Source organism: Lactuca sativa, chromosome 6, assembly GCF_002870075.4.
Source record: "Lactuca sativa cultivar Salinas chromosome 6, Lsat_Salinas_v11, whole genome shotgun sequence".
In the NCBI taxonomy this organism is placed as follows: Eukaryota; Viridiplantae; Streptophyta; class Magnoliopsida; order Asterales; family Asteraceae; genus Lactuca; species Lactuca sativa.
In genome coordinates, this window is record NC_056628.2 from 164073585 (window position 1) to 164092318 (window position 18734).

At 30.6% G+C, this 18734-nt stretch overlaps 2 protein-coding genes across 3 annotated transcripts; both read left to right on the top strand.

Annotated features, from left to right (window-relative positions):
* Positions 1-11591: 11591 nt before the first annotated feature.
* Positions 11592-14409, top strand: LOC111891620 (uncharacterized). The gene is made up of 7 exons (XM_023887684.3): positions 11592-12109; positions 12694-12864; positions 12979-13143; positions 13227-13391; positions 13500-13634; positions 13908-14005; positions 14095-14409. Exons 1-7 carry the CDS (start codon positions 11930-11932, stop codon positions 14282-14284), a joined length of 1104 nt encoding a protein of 367 aa, XP_023743452.1. The 5' UTR covers positions 11592-11929; the 3' UTR covers positions 14285-14409.
* Positions 14410-15806: 1397 nt separating this feature from the next.
* LOC111891613 (3-isopropylmalate dehydratase small subunit 1) lies at positions 15807-17287 on the top strand. 2 transcript variants are annotated; one of them, XM_023887675.3, is made up of 2 exons: positions 15807-16701; positions 17125-17287. In XM_023887675.3, the coding sequence occupies exon 1, from the start codon at positions 15919-15921 to the stop codon at positions 16690-16692; it is 774 nt and encodes a 257-aa protein (XP_023743443.1). In that variant the 5' UTR covers positions 15807-15918; the 3' UTR covers positions 16693-16701; positions 17125-17287. The 2 variants fall into 2 exon arrangements, with proteins under 2 accessions (XP_023743443.1, XP_023743442.1); XM_023887674.2 differs by having other exon boundaries at positions 15809-16701; positions 17115-17287.
* Positions 17288-18734: the final 1447 nt, after the last annotated feature.

An 18734-nucleotide genomic window follows, 5' to 3' on the forward strand; every position in this document is an offset into this window, starting at 1 on the left:
ATTGTCCTAAAATAACCGTAAATAGGGAGTTTAAAGCTATGATTTGATCTGAAAAAGATCCAATGACTGTAAGTGGGAGAACAGTTATTCACTCCCCGACATTAGTAATGTTAGTAATTAGGCACATATAAAAATATTAATTAAATATTATGAAGATATTAATGCATTTTGCATTTAAATATTGTAGTATTTCTTATAATAATTAATAAATTTTACGTTTAAATATTATAATATTTTTTATAATTAATATTTCTTATATTTATCCTTAAACAAAATCCATTGTATTTAAACTCAAAGTAAGATTATGGAAGGTGATTCTTCCCTTTAAAAAAATTGATTTCTCCGTATGATAAAATATTTTTCTAGCTATGATAAAAATCAGTAAATTATAGAGGTTCGTGTCGTGTCGAAACACTAAACGGGTTGAAAGTGTTTGACTCTAACCCGACCCATTTAATTAACGTGTCGTGTCGTGTCAACCCGTTTATTTTCGTGTCGAGTTCGTGTCGGGTTTCGGGTTAGGGCTATACCTCGAAATATGTCGTGTCATGTGAGGTTAAAAGATTGAGCATATTGAAAAAGTAGGAGTTAGGTAGACGGAAAGGAAAAACTAATAGTTTGGAGACAGAATATATGAAGTTATAGCAAGTTCAGATGACAAAATTAAAAGAGTAGGAGTTGGGGAGGCGGATGACGAAGGTCATAAGGATGCGATAGTGGTGAAAGTGACCGGATAGTTTGGAAGAGAATGAAAAAATTGAAATGAAGTCTTGATCTAGATGGCTAAGTGATTTCAACATTACAAAACAATTTAATTCGAAGACTTTCTTTTACTTATGGTTTTGATTTTGTATCTTTCTAGTTTATTTAAATAATTCAAAATATTTACATATAAATAAACGGGTCATTTTCGAGTCATATTCGAGTTGAAATTCTCAACCCTAACCTTACCCATTTAATTTTCGTGTCGTATCGTGTCAACCCGTTTTTTTAAACGGGTTGAAATATCTTACCCAAACCCGTTTATTTCGTATCGGGTTCGTGTCGGATTTCGTGTCATGTCAATTTTTGTCACCTCTAGTAAATCATGTATTTTATTGGGACGAATTAATTTCTTTAGTAAAAGAATTACCTCTGTTTCACTATACCTTAATATTTAATTGGACATTTCACAACCACAAAAATTTTTACTTATTTCACAACATGCAAATTACTCGATTAAAACCGTAATTTATGAAATAACAATTATATGGATATATTTAACATCTTGCACTAAAACATTTTACATTATTTGCAAGATGTTATAGAGACAACAATGAAATCGTCGACCTGGATTGTGCATAGCCCACAATTTTTGAAACAGAGAAGGTCTTCCACAAAATAAATTAATTTTTTAAATGAGTTAAAAGAGACACGTACCAAAACTGAAAAACAAAATAAGCAAAATTCCCTCATGAGTAAGGCGATGTGATGCACTCTAATGACAATATGTTCTAAAATCAAACTAAACACAATAAAAACCAAGTAGAACATGAACTATTTTTGTAACATGAACTATTTTTATAATTTGATCTTTGATTAATAATAACTTGTAGATATATACAGCTAAAATTAAAAACAAACATTATCATCTTAATCAATGAAAATTAAGTATAGAGATTATAAAAAATAAACATTATCATATTAATCAATCGCATCACTCTGGAAACAACGAGTGTAAGGTAGTCCAAGCTCAGGTAAAAGGATACAAGTTGTCGACCAATGATCGCTAATATCCAAGAAGATCAATTAATGAGAAGAAACTTTGATTATAATATATTTAAATTTATTATTGTTTAAAATCCATTAGAGAAAAAGGATTTTCACATTTTTTGTCTGTTACATTTTTTTAAAAAGGTCATGATTTTCTTTAGGAAAAAAAAACGATAAAGTGATATCTACGAACGCAATATTTCAACTATCATAAGATGTTAACATAAACATTCCGTCCAAAACATGATCGGTCCGTAAAAATTAAATATCCTTAAAAGTCTAGTAAAAAAAAAATTATTAATTTTTATCTTTAAATAAAAATATATAATAAAAAAAGTAGACTATTGTCCACTTTACTCCTCAAAGCCCCATAGACAATAAACTGAACTTATATAAAAAAAAAATGATTTTAACTCGTTATTCAACTCTCCGTTTAGCCACTTTAGGAAAGAAATAACCATGGAGGTGATATTTTTGTTTATGTTTTTAACATTTTTTAGTTTTGTTTCCTCGCTTTTTGATATGCTGACGTTCAAAAAATATCATCCACTTAAAAATAAGGTTTTTTGATTTTTATACCCTTGTTTTAATTGAATAAAAAGAAACATGATGATGACATAAAAACCAGATTACTTGTTTTTAAATGGACATATCAAAACCATATATGAATATATCATCTCCCCCTCTAGCAGAAATATAACGGGCCCTTTTATATTCACTTAATGTGTTCAAAGATTTAAGATGAAGATATTGAAGATTTTTTTAAACGGGAGTGATTCCAATGTAATATTTTTTTCATACACAATAAATTATATTTTATAAAATTATATAATATAATATTTTAAAACATAATCATATAGTATAATATTTTAAAATATAAATTATTTTTTATAAAGAAAAACTATTATGGTTATCAACTTTTTTCTTTAAAAGATAAAAAGAAACTATTCAACAATTGTAATAAACATTTTTATGGAGTATCATTTATTTGTCAGATAAAAACTTAAAAACATGTATTGGCTAAAAAATAACGTGAAGTTTGTCATGCAGCTCTAAAGTCATTGAGATAACATATAAGATTATAGATTTTATACAGATTCAATTAACGTAGACACTATTTACAGGTTCAATGAACCTAGACACATAGGAAAATCGGGAAATGAAATAGAGACGTTATGCTAATCTTTAAGGTACATCACACGACGATCCTACGTGATATCTCAATTTAATATAGCCGCTGTTACGTCCTTATGACTCACCAAACATATCTTAAATACTATTTCTTTTTTTAGAAAATTATTTATATAATATATTAAATTTATCTAATTTGAGAAATCAAATTTCCTTTTACTGGTTCTACGCATTTTCCAACTCATATACTATGACAAATTTCAAAATCAAGATAATAAATTTTAAAAAAGTATTTAATAGATTCTACATCTTATTATTTTATGAGTGAGAAGATAACAAATGATATGAAAATATTTGATTTTTCATCTAAATTTTATTTTAATAAACACATAAAACTAATATATTAAGATTTATATCATAACTTTATAAGGTAAAAAAAATCGTGATGAAGAACAATAAATTTAGCTCACTTAAACCATTACCATTACACATTTTAATTGGTTATAAACATAGAAGATGTAAATGAAAGTTGATAGATTTTTTGAGATGTTTAAACCAAAAATTGATTGATATTTGATTTTTTCATTAAAAAATGGAAGATGTAAATGAAAGTTTTAATTTTTTATCATGTTTCTAGCGGAACATTTTTTTTAAGTTATTATATATGGTTTAATAAGTAGTTCAAAGAGTGAGATGTTTAATGTGATTGAGATGTTAAAAAACAAATTGATTAAAAAATAATATTATAAGATTATTAATTTAAACATTTTGTTTATAAATTTTATTTATATTTTATAAATAAAATATTCTATTTGTTTACTTATGATATCATTTTTTTGAGATATAATGTTTTATAAAATTATTATTTATTTATGACATTATCATTTAATATGTACTAATGGTACATTTTACTTTTCACCTTCAAAAATAATATTTTAAGCTAAAGAATTTAAACATTTGTGTAAAATATCTTTATTCTATTAATATTTTATAAATAAATTATTTTATTTATTTTTCTTATGATATTCCTTTTTTGAAAAAATAAAACTTTATATAAAAATAAAGAAATTGTTATTTATTTATGACATAAAGGACGTGTTTGGTAAAAGTAGCTGTTAGCTGGAAGCGTGTAGCGGTTAGCTGGTAGCGGGTAGCTGGTAGCGTGTAGCTGGTAGTTGGTAGCGAGAAGCTGTAGCTTTTATTTGTTATATGAATTTTTGGCAAAAGTAGCTGTAAGCTTTTGAAATATATAAAATTACATAAAAGGACAATTGATTAAAAATAAAAAAATATATAAATATATTTTTAAGGGTAATTATGGAAATTGATTTCAAAAGCTCCGGAGCGTTTTGTTAAAAGCTACATGAAGTAGCTTTTAGAATCGGAGCGTTTTGTTAAAACTAAAAGTTAAACGCTCGTACTGCCAAACAAAGCTTTTTGTTTAAACTAGAGCGTTTTGTCAAAAGCTAAAAGCTAGAAGCTCCCAAACGCTTCCAAAAGCTCCATGTCAAACACGCCCAAAATGAATTTTTCCTAACGGAACATTTTACGCCGTTAATGAACTTTTTAATGATCTCGTTAGTTAAGGTGATATATGAATTAAGTAAATATATTGAAATGGCAAAGATATATAATAAAAGGCTAAAAAGTTACAACCAAATATATTTATATAGACAAAAGGAATGTAAATCAAAATTATAAATTTTGAAAGATGAGGTTTTTTAGAGCTTTTCGTAATAGAAGATTTTAGCTTGGTGTAGGTGGTGTTTTTTTTTTCTAAAAACTTCCTCTAACCATTTATTGTTACACCATGCAGCACACGTGTAACACTTGGCTATTCGCAGTTGTTTGTTTTTCAGAAAATTTCTGACTTAAAAATTGTTGCGCGTGTGCTGCGTGACACAACACTTGATCATTTGATTCATACCTCTTGACACCTTATTTTAACTTATTGCAACAGTTTGTAGAGGTTAAAAAACAAACAAACTTTTTATTACATGTTGCAACCGTTTGGTCCTCCTCTTCTGCTACAAAGGTTTGCAGAGGTGGTCCGCAGAGTTTAAACATTTTCGCTTCGAAAAAAAACGACATCTTAGTATTGCTCAAAATAAATGGGCTCTTAAGCAGTCAGTTTAAAAGAGTTGTCGGTTTCGGAGACAATACTTACTTTGGGAAAGATAGTTGTTGTGATGAAAGACCTCTAAAGCTGAAATGCCCTAATTTATATGTGTTAGAGAAGAACAAAGACCGTAAAGGGGCGGACGTAAAAATATGAAGTAGGTGTTGCCGGGATGAAATAGGTGTTGCCAATACATGAAAAATAGGTAAAAAAATCAACAATAAAAAAAATTCACTGTGGACAGAAAAATTAGGTGTTGTCGGTGCCACGCCGAGAACCCTTTAATGTAGAGCGGCTTTTTTCAAAAAGATGAGGGGGGGGGAGGCAGTAAGATGTCGGAGAAGCAAAATATACGGACCGCATGGTGTGTGACAGGGTTGTTTTGCTATTCCAAATTGCAATGGTGTTGTGATTGGTTTCACCAAATGAGAAGAGGCAGAGAAATGGTGCAGCTCTCGGCTTTATCAGGTATGTTAGATAAATTTCAGTTTAAAGGTGGCAAGTATAAATGCATTTGGAATAGTAATTTAAATGAATGCAAATTTTAATTGGGTTAACTGGATCCCACTTAAAATAACTTGTTTTGTTTGGAGGCTTTTCGAAAACAAGATTCCTACTTACAACAATCTGAGCAAGAGACACAAGTATTTCTTTGACTCTTTGTTCATTGTGTCACTCTATTGATATTTGGAGATTGTTGGTGGATTACTCTTGGATTTTTGTTTATTGTGTCACTCTATTGTATGGAGCACCTCTTCTTCTCTTATGAGTTTGTTATTGATATCTGGAGATTGTTGGTGGATTGCTCTTGGATTTTTTAGGAACCCCCTGACTCATGTTCTAACGTTTTAGAAAAGATCAATGGGGTGGATGGGTAAAAAGAAGAAAAATGTTTATTTTCTCTCATTTAAAGTACATTGTGGAAAATTTGGAAGGCAGTGAATACTTTGGTTTTCAAAAATGAAAGGCAAATGGCTTTTGCTATCGCGGATGATATTAGTATTAGCACATTTAACTGGATTAAGAATACACCCAATTCAAGTAGTTATGATTGGTATGTTTGGTGTACGTCTCCCTTTTTGAACCTTATTGAGCATCTCGTTTAAGTTTTTTGTGCTAATATATTGATGCAGTTCAAAAAAAAAACTTCGATTTTGAAAAGAAAGTTCATAACTTAAAATCTAATTCAAGATATTTTTGTCCAGCACTTATATACAAATAAAATTATAGTTTTCAATCCCTGGCTACCAACTACCGACTATCAATTTCTAATTTTTAGTTACGGGCTAGTTTTGTCAAACATATCCTAAGTTTGTTTTTTTGAGTGGCTCATTCATTAAGACTCTAGCAAGATACATCAATACCAACAAACAATACAAGAATATCTATGTTTTGTATGGTTGCAAGAAATTAATTGGAAATCATCTGTTGATTTTAAAGGTAAGGGTTGTTTGTTTGCCTTATAATTGGAAAATTAAGAGGCAATCTCTTAATTTTTCAGATTCAGTGTGTTTGGTAGCATCTTAATAAAACCTTCTTAATTTATCAAAACCCTCTTAATTTTTCAGATGTAAAACCATGTCTGAATTAAAAAAATAATAATAAATAAATAAAAAATACGTGTATTCCTTTTTGCCACTTATAGCATTTCAGGAACCATCTTCTTCATTTCTTTCTAATCCATCAACGCCACCACCCATTCTCCCTCCCGCTCCATCTCCAATCTGCAACCCTCTGTCGATCTCCCTCCGCCGCCGACACCAGCCCCGCCAACAACGCCGTCACTGACGCTGACGTCAACAGCCCTGATAGCGACTCCGATACCATCGCCCTTTCTCCCTCCCACCGGTTCTAGGTAAGGTTTTTTCTTTCTTGCCCTAAAAATCGATTATTTATTCATAAATGGTTGTTATTTAGTTTTTTTTTCCTGAAATCAGAAGCCCTAAAACTCGATTTTAAATCTGGAGTTGTGTTCTTCCTTCGGATTTGTCTGGGTTTTTGGTTGATCGATCGATTTTAGAGGGTTTTTTCTGGAGTTGTGCATAGGTTTTGAATGTCGGTGTTTCATTTATGTACTTCAATTGTCAAGATGTTTGTGTCACTTTTGGAATGTGTATTAACTGGCATTGTACAAATTTCAGGGATGTATTTTTCTAATCCCTTTCGGTTTTATGATGATCGATTCAAATTTGAAGTCGATAAAAATACTTCCATTAATGATTGTATATTTTTCATTGACCTTATTTGTTTTGTTGTTTTATCAATTGTAGGTTGAAATGTTGGAAAGAAAATTTGAGAGGCTATCAAAGGGCATGTTTCATGTAATGATGGAGAAAGATTATGGATGTATTTGTTTAGACTGAACAATTGTTGTTTTTCCTGATCACTTTTCTTTTTCTAATAGATTTGTTGATCACACCAAGGTATTTTGTATGTTTTCATGGATTTGAAAGAATTTATGTTGTATTTTGGATTTGTGTTTAATTTGGATTTTATATGGTGTTAAATATAAGGAATAGCAATGTATTTTTATTGAGTTCTCTATTATAACATCATTACTTTCACTTTTTCCTATTAAAGAATTGTATTTTATAAACATAAACATTGAATTGAGCAAAAAATAATACAAATGGTAAAATTGTCATTTTTGTAATTCAGCATAGTAACTCAGTGGTTCCAACCAAGCAACATATTAAAATTTCAGACTCTTTTAGAAATTTAGACCTCTTAAAAATTCAGAGCTTAAAAGTTCAAATCCTGCCAAACAGTCCCTATATATATATATATATATATATATATATATATATATATATATATATATATATATATATATATATATATATATATATATATATATATATATATATATATATATATATATATATATATATATATAACTTTTTGAAAACCAAATCATTGTGAGTTTTCCAAATAATCTAGACAACCAAATATATAAGGGTCCGAGGTTCCTTTCCTTTACAATTGATGTTTAGCGAAAACACACTTGCTAATAATGTGCTTAATTTCTTTTCTAAATTTTAAATTTTCTTTTATCCACTCTTTTTTTAAACAAAAAAAAAATGTTTTACTTTGACAAATAACCGCCACTTAACAAATATAAACTATATCAATACGCTAAGTAACTTTTTATGGCATATTATTATCAAATGCCGAACATACCAAAATGTGTATTATCATAATAAGAGTATAAAGTCATAAGTTGCAACAGTTTGCCACAAAAAAGTTGCCCCTTATTTGAACATTACTTTGAGATATACATTTAAAACATAAAATCTACAACAAAATTCTGATTTATAAAACTTTAGATTTTGATAAATTGTTCTAGTTGTCTTATTATCAAACATTCACACAGATGATTATTTGATTATAAGAAGTTAAAACAAAATAATCTCAACAAAGACTATCTCATATTTTTTGTTTTATTACAGTTATGAGTGAGAATCAATTCGGTTAATAGACTTTTCAGTTTCTTCGAATCGGTTTACTCGGTTTGAATTTTTTTTGGTCAAATTCGAAAACCAACCGAAAACCAAATCATAATTCAGTTTGGTTTGGTTTGGAAATTGAGAAAACTAAATATATATTTTTTTAAATTAATGTCGCAATTTTACAAACATAAATTACAAAGGTTCAAATATAAAAAACTAAAGTTCCAAACATAAAAATCTAAAGTTTCTATAGTTGTTAGGTGGGATTGAAAACGAAAAATAAAGTGTGCGTGTGAATCATGAATTCGTGAGGGTTATGAGTCGTAAATACAAAATAGTAAAAATCCTAAATTGGTAAAAGGGCTAAAATGTTTTTTATATTGATTATTTAATACTTTAACTTAATATATTAAATATAAAATATATTTTGTAATTAATGCAATCGGAATTCTTGGTTTGGTATGGTCTAAAGTTTATGAGACCAAAACACAACCAAAAACCAAATTTAAAAATCGGTTTTGTCTTCAACCAAACAAACAACCGAATTTAAATATGATTTGGTTTGAAATCAATTTAAGTTCGATGTGATTTTTGGGTATGTTGGTTTTGGACCAAATAATTTCCACCCCTAACTACAATTTGATTATTAAATGCTACATATAGACACCATAATATGCGTCCTTATTATATACTAGTTGTGAAACCCATATATTATACGGGTTAATTAAAACATAATATTAAATAAGAGAAATTAAATCAGAAGTTTATTTGAATTTGAAATATGAAATAAGTGAAAATTATGAAAAAAAAAAACATTCAAAAAATAAATTAACTAACATTATGTGTTTAATTGTTAGACCCGTGTACTAAACGAGTTATTGTAATAAAATGTTAAATATAAAGGTTTAAAGTGTAAATTTATTTGAAACTAAAATTGAAATTTCAAATTTGAAATTAATAGTTATTATAATAGGTTTAATTTATGGAAACTAAATTAATGATATAGTGGAAATGAATAATGAAGTAATTGACAAGTGAAAATAAATATATTTCAAAATTATAACAAAATGACATGTGGTCAATTAAATGAGAAAATGACAAATGACAATAACATTTTCATTTATTAGGGTAGATAAACATTACCAAACTAAGTTAATTTCCAAATTGTTCAATAAGACTGTAAAAATTGGTAATATTTAATTATTTGTACGGATATTTGATCGGTGATTATTTTTCTATTTTGGTAAAAAAAAAATATGGATTTTGCATTAACTTAACAATATATGTAATATATTATTGGTAAACTGTTTAATTGGCGGATTGTAAATTGGATATATCTTTATACCTTAAAAAACATTTACAAGATTTTGTTGAATTTTAAGAGGTACAAGACCTTATGCACTATTTACAATGAATTTAGGCATGCAGAAAAAATATGTCTATTATTGTTTGAATGAGTCAAGCTTGTCTAATCAAATTTGAATGAGTATTATCGTTTGAATGAGTCTGTCTATTATTGTTTGAATGAGTCAACCTTACATATTCAAATAATAAACCTATTTTATAGGAAACGTGACAAAAAATTTGTTATTGTTTCTGATTAAAGGTGTATGTATGTCTTTTTTGCATACATAAAACTAACATGTATGTAGGTTGTGAATGCGATTGATTGTGTGTGTGTTGGGTGTGTTTACTACATACATAAACTCTCTCTCTCTCTCTCTCTCTCTCTCTCTCTCTCTCTCTCTCTCTCTCCCCCCCCCTCTTTAATACAACAGAAAAAAAAAAAAAACTACATACATAAACAAACTTACTCTACATAAATTTACACTCTCTTAATTATGTATGTGTTTTCTGTGTGTTTACAGGACCCAAAACAACCAACGTTTTTTCGTACATACTCTCTTTCTCGATCCTTGCAAAAGAAAAAACCTTAACAGGTAAGTTCTTTGTAAGATGCTATTAATATAGATTATAACTCTATTTAGTATGTGTGTTTTTTGTGTTTACATCTGTTTGTTTTTTGTGTGTTTCTAGACCAGATACAACCAACATTTTTTCCTACATTCTCTCTTTCTCTGTCCCTGCAAAAGAAACAGGTAGAAAATCTCTCTCTATCTTTCTCTATCTCTCTCTCTTTCTCTATCTATCTCTCTCTCTCTCTCCGTCTCTTTCTCTCTCGCCCTCTCCCTATTGGTGTGTGCGTGTGTTTTGTGTTTATAGGTCCCATATCAGCAATATCCTGCAGAAAAAGAAATAAAAATTTTAGGACAGATACAAATTAGACCCTGCAAAAGAAATAAGTAGAAAATCTCTCTCTCTCTCTCTCTCACTCTCTCTTTCTAATGGTGTGTGTGTGTGTTTTGTGTTAACACTTCCCATATCAGCATAGTCCTGCAAAAAAAGAAATAACAAATCGCATCTATAAACTAATTTTCGTAAAAACTATTTACACCCGTCGCTTGACGCGAGTAAACGGCTAGTGTGTGTGTGTGTGTGTATATATTTGCATTAACCAGTAAGAAAGTAAAATATTATTTCATAAATTACTAAAATTGAATATATTTAATATAAGTTAATAAAAATATAATATTATGGTTGATTACATCAATAAAAATTAGATTTTCATTGCATAAATTTGTATTTAACTCTTTGAAATAAGTCAAAAAAAATAAGCATAAATATTGAAGTTGATAATATGAAAACATTATATATTTTATTATTTTTCTAGTTTAGCCATTCAATTTTAATTTATATTAAAAATCCATTTGATTTTGGTTTCTATAATTTAGTATAGAATATAATTTTCATATAAATACATGGACTATTTCTATAATATAGTCTAAAAACATAAAAGGTTTTACTAAAACTAAATCAAGACCAAAATTGAATGATATTTAAAAAAAAAATTAAAACAAAACTATAGAAACCAAAATGGAATGTTTTTCCAAAAATAAAAAATATGAACTTTGGTTATAGATGACAAAATATTATAAATTTTAATATATTCTTTTTTTATAAAAATAAACACTAAAAATTAAATTTATTTATTTTATTATTATTATTATTATTATTATTATTATTATTATTATTATTATTATTTGATCTTGTTAGGTTTATAAATAAAATGTTTGACTGATAGGATTTTTCTCCCGTGGACCTAACCCGCATATTGTACTTTGTGCATTTTCCTTGTATCGTCGTTACCTCCCTTTTCAATTTCCACAATCTTCTTCCTTCTTTATGATTCGTAGATTAAATGCAATAGTCTATGAATTCAACACTACTCCTAGAATCTTCGTCCTGATCCTAAAGCATTATTCCTTCGTCTCTGTGTATTATTATAAATTGTGATCAATGCAGGCAACAATAACGACGTGAAATCAAAATTCACAAATACAAACCAAGTAAAATTTCAATCACCACGCAACTGAATTTGGTTTTGCATTGATCGAGTTTGAAATAAATCAGGGGAAAAATGGGAGAGAAAATGGTGAAGTATGGAATCATCGGTGTAGGAATGATGGGGAGAGAGCATCTCTGTAATCTGTACCATCTCCGGAGCGAAGGCGTCGCCGTCGTTTGTGTCGCCGATCCAAACCTCGCTTCTCAGCAGATTTCGACGGAATTTGCCGAGTCCTTTGGCTGGCCCCTCAAGGTACAACTCCATATTGCAGAAATACGTATGAACAGATGTGTAGTATATGCATATATGTACAACTAACTCCCTACTGCTGCAATTCAACAAACACCTACATCAGTTTCATCCATTCATCGCTGCATCCTGCATGCATATACTGTAACGACGAACTAAAATTTTACAAACTGACTCATTATTTAAAAATTTTCATTTTACATAAAAATTGTCAGATATCTCGATTAATTGGAAAACTATTTGCATACATATATATGATTCTATAAGATCTGAATCAACTCTGTTCAGGAATCATTGAGACATATTCTCGTTCTTTCAAGAATTGATAACAAATTTAGTATGGCTCCTATGAAAAGTGTAAAACATTTTCATTTTTAGAAGGCATAAATTGGAGATTTATTTGGTATCTAATGAAATTTGATTCAACCCTAAAATGTTCATGAATCACTGGTGACAACAAATTTGGTGGGTCCTGTGAAAAGTGTAAAAGTTTTCATTTTTAGGAGGTGAATCGGATATAGTATTGCTTTCAAAATATAAACTTGTAGTTTAATTCATGAATTTTAATATCTGGATTGTTGTAACAGGTATTTTCAGGACATAAAGAGCTTCTAGAGAGTGGGCTATGTGATGTTTTAGTTGTTTCAACTCCAAACATGACTCATTATGAAATCTTGATGGACATTCTCAACCACCCAAAAAGTCATCATGTACTAGTTGAGAAGCCCTTGTGCACAACTGTACAAGACTGTAGACAGGTAATTTCCGTAAATACCCTTCTTCATAAATCCAAACAGGACCAAAAGAAAGATTATGATTGGTTATTTACTTATAACTTATTCTTGCTTGAACTTGAATTAATAAATTTTTAGGTGATAGAAGCTGCAAAAAAGAGACCAGATATGTTGGTGCAAGTTGGATTGGAGTACAGATACATGCCACCTGTAGCTAAATTGATGGAGATTGTTAATGGTGGAAGATTGGGAAATATTAGAATGGTTTCCATTAGGGAACATCGGTTTCCGTTTTTAGTTAAGGTAATTGTGTTTGTTTGTTCTAGGTTTTTTGTAAAGATTAATGTTCTTGATCACCAATGTGTTTTTACTTTTTTTTTTTATAGGTGGATAACTGGAATAGATTTAATTGTAACAGTGGAGGTACTATGGTTGAAAAATGCTGCCATTTTTTTGATCTTATGAGGCTTTTTGTTGGTGCAAATCCAGTTCGTGTAATGGCTTCTGGAGCCATTGATGTTAATCATAAAGATGAAGTCTATGATGGGAAGGTATTGTGTTCTTTATATGCTATTTGTGAAAAAGTTTGACTTCCAAGGTCAAAATCTTTAATATTTACCTTCGAATTGACATCCATTTATGTTTTTTTGTGATTTCAGGTGCCTGATATTATCGATAATGCATATGTTATTGTTGAATTTGATAATGGGGCAAGAGGGATGCTTGATCTTTGTATGTTTGCAGAAGGAAGTAAAAACGAACAAGAAATTTCGGTTGTTGGTGAAATAGGAAAGGTATTATATACAACAAATTTTCAAATCTTTCAATTGGATCAATTTCATTAAGTCAACATTAAAGTCAAAATGAAAAATTAAAAAAAAAAAAAATACTAAAAGTGCAATGCTATAATTGGTAGATTTTTCAAAATATGATGCGTTAATAAGGAAGATCTTAAAGAACAATGTTGTAATAAAGGAAAATGAAAATAGAATGTTATAATAACCAAATAAATGAAAGTAGGTTGTTATTTCTCGATTGAAATGTTTTTTGGGTTGTCAAATTTTTAGGGCGAAGCATTTGTTCCCGAGAATCTTGTTCGATATGGTGTGCGAGTTGAAGGTAGAGAAGGTGTAAGAACCATGAGAGTTGAAGATGATCGAATCAAGTATGTTTATTAATTTATTAATTTTTTTTATCAAATTGTTAACAATTTATATGTTTTTTGTTGATTTATGGATAATTTGTTATTTTTAGATATGATGGGTTGCACCATGGTTCGAGTTACTTGGAACACTTGAACTTTTTGGCTACGGTCAAGACCCAAGGGAAGAAAACTGTGGCGGTTGATCTGCATGACGGGTTGATCGCGGTGGCTATTGGTGTTGCAGCACAGCTTTCGATTGAGTTGGGAAGATTTGTGAGTATTAAGGAAGTTATGACATGATTATTTGATTATTTATTGTCAAAAGAACAATGGGAGCTTAAAAATTATCATGTGCATGCTACTCAAAAGAAATGGCATGTATTTTGATCCATTTAATTAAAATCATCATGTTCTTTGTGCTTGTATTAATATTTTCAAACAATGGTGTGTGTGTGGATTGGACGTTGGGAACCTCATTAAACTAAACCGAAACCAAAAATAAGCAACAATGGTTCGGTCTCAAAAGGATTAGATACTTGAGTTTGGTTTAAATGTAAAAATACACACATACGATAATTTTACGAATTTGAAAAGGTTAAAGAAAATTGATACAGTTCTTGTTTTGTGATCAAAACAAGAACCTGAAATAAATATATTTAGAACCACGATAAGAGGAGTACATATAGACGTAGAACTCAGACTCTAATTCTTGAATATGATTCATCCTTATTTGGGTCATCAAAAAATGAGCATAACTTGAGCCATTGTTGATAAAAGGTGAATGACACCCTCTCACATACTTGTAGACGATGACATTTAACCTATCTAAACTGGACGATTTTGAATCCATTTCACAATTGTAGATGTGGAACATGAGAAGGGTATAGATAGTTGTGAGAATGGTTTGAAAATGAATAAAATGTAATTGGTATTCATAGGGTTATCTAAAAAAAACGCAAAAGCTAGTCATATCAATGAGGTGCGAGAATGGTATGAAAATAAATAAGATGTAATGGGTATTTATAGGCAACAATCTCATTTCTTTTTGGTACATCCACACCAATGCGGTGTGAGATAGCCTTATACTACGATTATGGCATTGTGCCCGCTTGGTGCAACATGGCCATATCCAGTGGCGGATCCAGAACTACGGTGTAGTGGAGACCATTTTGTATAAAAATTAATTAATACATAGATAATAGCAATTATATATTAACTTTCAAGGTTTTTCTTTTAGATTTTAGGCAAATTGGGTGCCAAAAATGTTTAAGTGGGGACCATGTATGTAAATTTTTCTAAAACATTGTTTTTTTTACATATACTATGTGGTGGTTACATCCCTAAACAAACTTCAAAGACACTTTGCTAAATTCACATGATATTGTTTTGGTAACTTGTACTATGTGCAATACATATATATATATATATATATATATATATATGTGTGTTTTTTTTTTTTTTTGAAACGACAATTTATAAAAAAGCAACAAACAAAACAGAGCAAGCACACGTCTACAAGATACAGGCGGAGAAAAAGAAAACAAAAGTTGCAAAACATTATTATTGCAACTTAAAGTTGCAAAAAACAATTCTGCAGTATTTTGCGTATTTAATTCTAGTTATGAGGATCAAAGTGATTAAATTTCGCACGCTTATAAATTATAATAATGATAAGTTGTCAAAATCAAATTGGTTTGTGATTCGACTCACTTTTTAATCAGTCCAAAAAAAAAAGTTTTTTAAAAATATAGAAACAAAAATAGTCTTTCCTCTACAAAGGCCCAAAATAATTAAGCCCGGCCCATTATATTTTGTCAACCACGGACCAAGCACTCAAGCTGGCAGGCGGCGCTGTAATCCATTTCTAAGCTTGTAAATTCGGTCGTCTGTTCTACCGGCGTCTTCTTCCTACACCTACCACCACACAAGCAACAATGGCGGCCGCGGCGTCTCTTGCTAACCCCACCACGTTTGCCTCTTCCTTACCCCGTGGCCACCACCACCAAGCGTCTGTTTCTGTCTCCACCTTCAGTTTCTCGAATTCCAGAAAACAACGCTCATTCAAATCCCTAATTTCCCAATCTATCCTGGCTTCTACCTCACCGGTAACACGCCATACATCCATCGTCTCTGCGGCAACATCTGATTCATCTTCATCCGGTTCCGCCACCTCATTTCACGGCCTGTGCTATGTCGTCGGAGACAACATCGACACCGACCAAATCATCCCCGCTGAGTACCTAACCCTGGTCCCATCAAAACCTGATGAATACAAGAAGCTAGGATCCTACGCTCTCATCGGACTCCCGGCGTCGTACGAGACTCGATTCGTTGAGCCTGGGGAGTACCAGTCGAAATATTCGATCATCATCGGTGGAGATAATTTCGGTTGCGGCTCCTCGCGAGAACACGCTCCGGTGGCTCTGGGGGCCGCTGGAGTAGCAGCGGTGGTGGCGGAATCATACGCGAGGATATTTTTTAGGAATTCAGTTGCAACAGGAGAGGTTTACCCATTGGAATCAGAGGGTAGGATTTGTGAAGAGTGCAAAACTGGAGATACGGTGACGATTGAGCTTGCACAAAGCCTTCTGATTAATCATACAACTGGGAAAGAGTATAAATTGAAGCCGATTGGTGATGCTGGACCTGTGATCGAAGCTGGTGGAATCTTTGCATATGCACGAAAAGCTGGGATGATTCCTGCTTAGAAACTTGAGGTATTGATCATATTCACCATTAACTGAATAAACACTGATCCTAATATGTTAGTATCTGTATAACTTTCTCAATTGGTGAATTGTCGTCATGTTATTTGATGTTTGTTAAATATCTTCCTTAGGTGGTTTTGCTGAAAAATATGATTTTTAAAAACTGAAATCACAACACACTTTCATCATCTTTTTGATTCTTCCAATCCACATTACTAATACTAATTTCTGTAGTGATTAAATCATTAAAAACTATCTTGTGATTTTAGGGAAAATTATAGAAAAGCACAATGTATTTTCACTGTTATATCGATTTAGCCATTTAACTATTTTGTTATCTGATATAGTATTCTACTTTTGCATGTATGTTAGTTGTTTTCTGGGCATTTTAGTCATTTCACCCATCTAACAACACCAAACAGTTCTTTGCAGGTGACTTTATCTATCCATCGATACTGATTCAGGTCTTGTGACTTTGTGATAAATGTTCTCACTTCATTTTTCTTGCATGCAATTTTCATTTATTTCTCTTTTGCGACTTGTATAATTGACCCAGATTATGAAAACAAATAAGATTGTTTGCTTGATATTTGCACATTGTTTTGTGATTTAAAGTAATACTTTTTTTTTTCTTTTTTTATCGTTTGATCTTGTTGAAGATTCTCTTATAAGATGAAAGATGGAACATCAATCAATTCTTGTTTTAATGTTTTCGATTACTTGATTATGAAGACAAAGGTCACGGATTTGAAGATTAAGTGTGACCTTCTGTAACAAAATTTAGTAAAAGAATTACTTTTAGTGGATCTTTTCTTAGAAAAACCATCTACTCACCTTAAAATCTCCTCTTGTACTTTACAAAGGCTTAATATCGCCTATATAAACATAAGACACTATATAATTAGAAACATATAAAGCATCGTGATTTAAATGAGTATTGAAATTATGTTCCACCAGATCAATGCAAATGTTGTGATGTCCAACGTGTTCATATATTTCCCTTCTGTTCGCCATGTATTTCGGCTTACCAATATCCACTTCTTCAACTATTGGTAAATTTTCATTTTTATTGTTGTGACAAATCATTTTTTCTTTATTTTCTAAAATCACATTATGCAATATGATCCATGCATATCTCACGTATGTATTCTTGTACACGTGTATGACCGTGTTAGGACGTTGACGGCCTGTCAACGACTCTTTAAAATACAAAAAGCTCGTTTGACATCATTCCTAGCTGATTCTTGGACTGTCTTAAATATTAATTGTTTTTCGTCGTTTGGACATAAGAATGATTTCACAAATATAGCTAACTTTGGATATATCTCATGAATAAGATAGTATCCATGTTTGTATGATGTTCCATTCACTTGAAATAACACATCATACGATTTTCTAATGTAGGTGTCGTTGAATATCGACAATTAGTTTAGAACATTGATTTCGTTATGGGCACCCGATGAACCAAAAAATATATGTAAAATCTAAAGATCATTTAATGCCACTGCTTCTAAAATTACCATCGGTTGTTTCTGATCACTTCGCATGAATTGACCGCGCCACGTATTGTAAGCCACATTGCCCACTCTCAATGCATACAATCCATAGACTACCAGGTATTCTAGAAAACCCATGTTTTTTTTCATGTGTCGTATACAATTGGTTAACGTTGTTAATGTACGTTTGTGCAAATATCGGTTGCGGTAGAGGATAATCACAACTTTAGCAAACTTGTAATGACATTCCTGTGTCTTGCGTTCTAACATCCTCAAATACTCATCTCATGAGTCCATTCCCATTTTGAATGCTAATTGACGAATTGTCGATGTACATTTTTGAAATTGAGAAAAATCTTGTCTGCCTCTCGCATTCCATTTCAGTTGAAAATATGGAAAACGATTTCTCATATCATCAACTATGCGTATGTATAATTAATCTTTCCTCATCCTAAGCAGACGTCTAATTTTTTTTAGTATAGATAACATCATCAACAAAGCAGTCGTGTAGAACATGATTGTGTCAAGCTACACAATTTCTCTTTA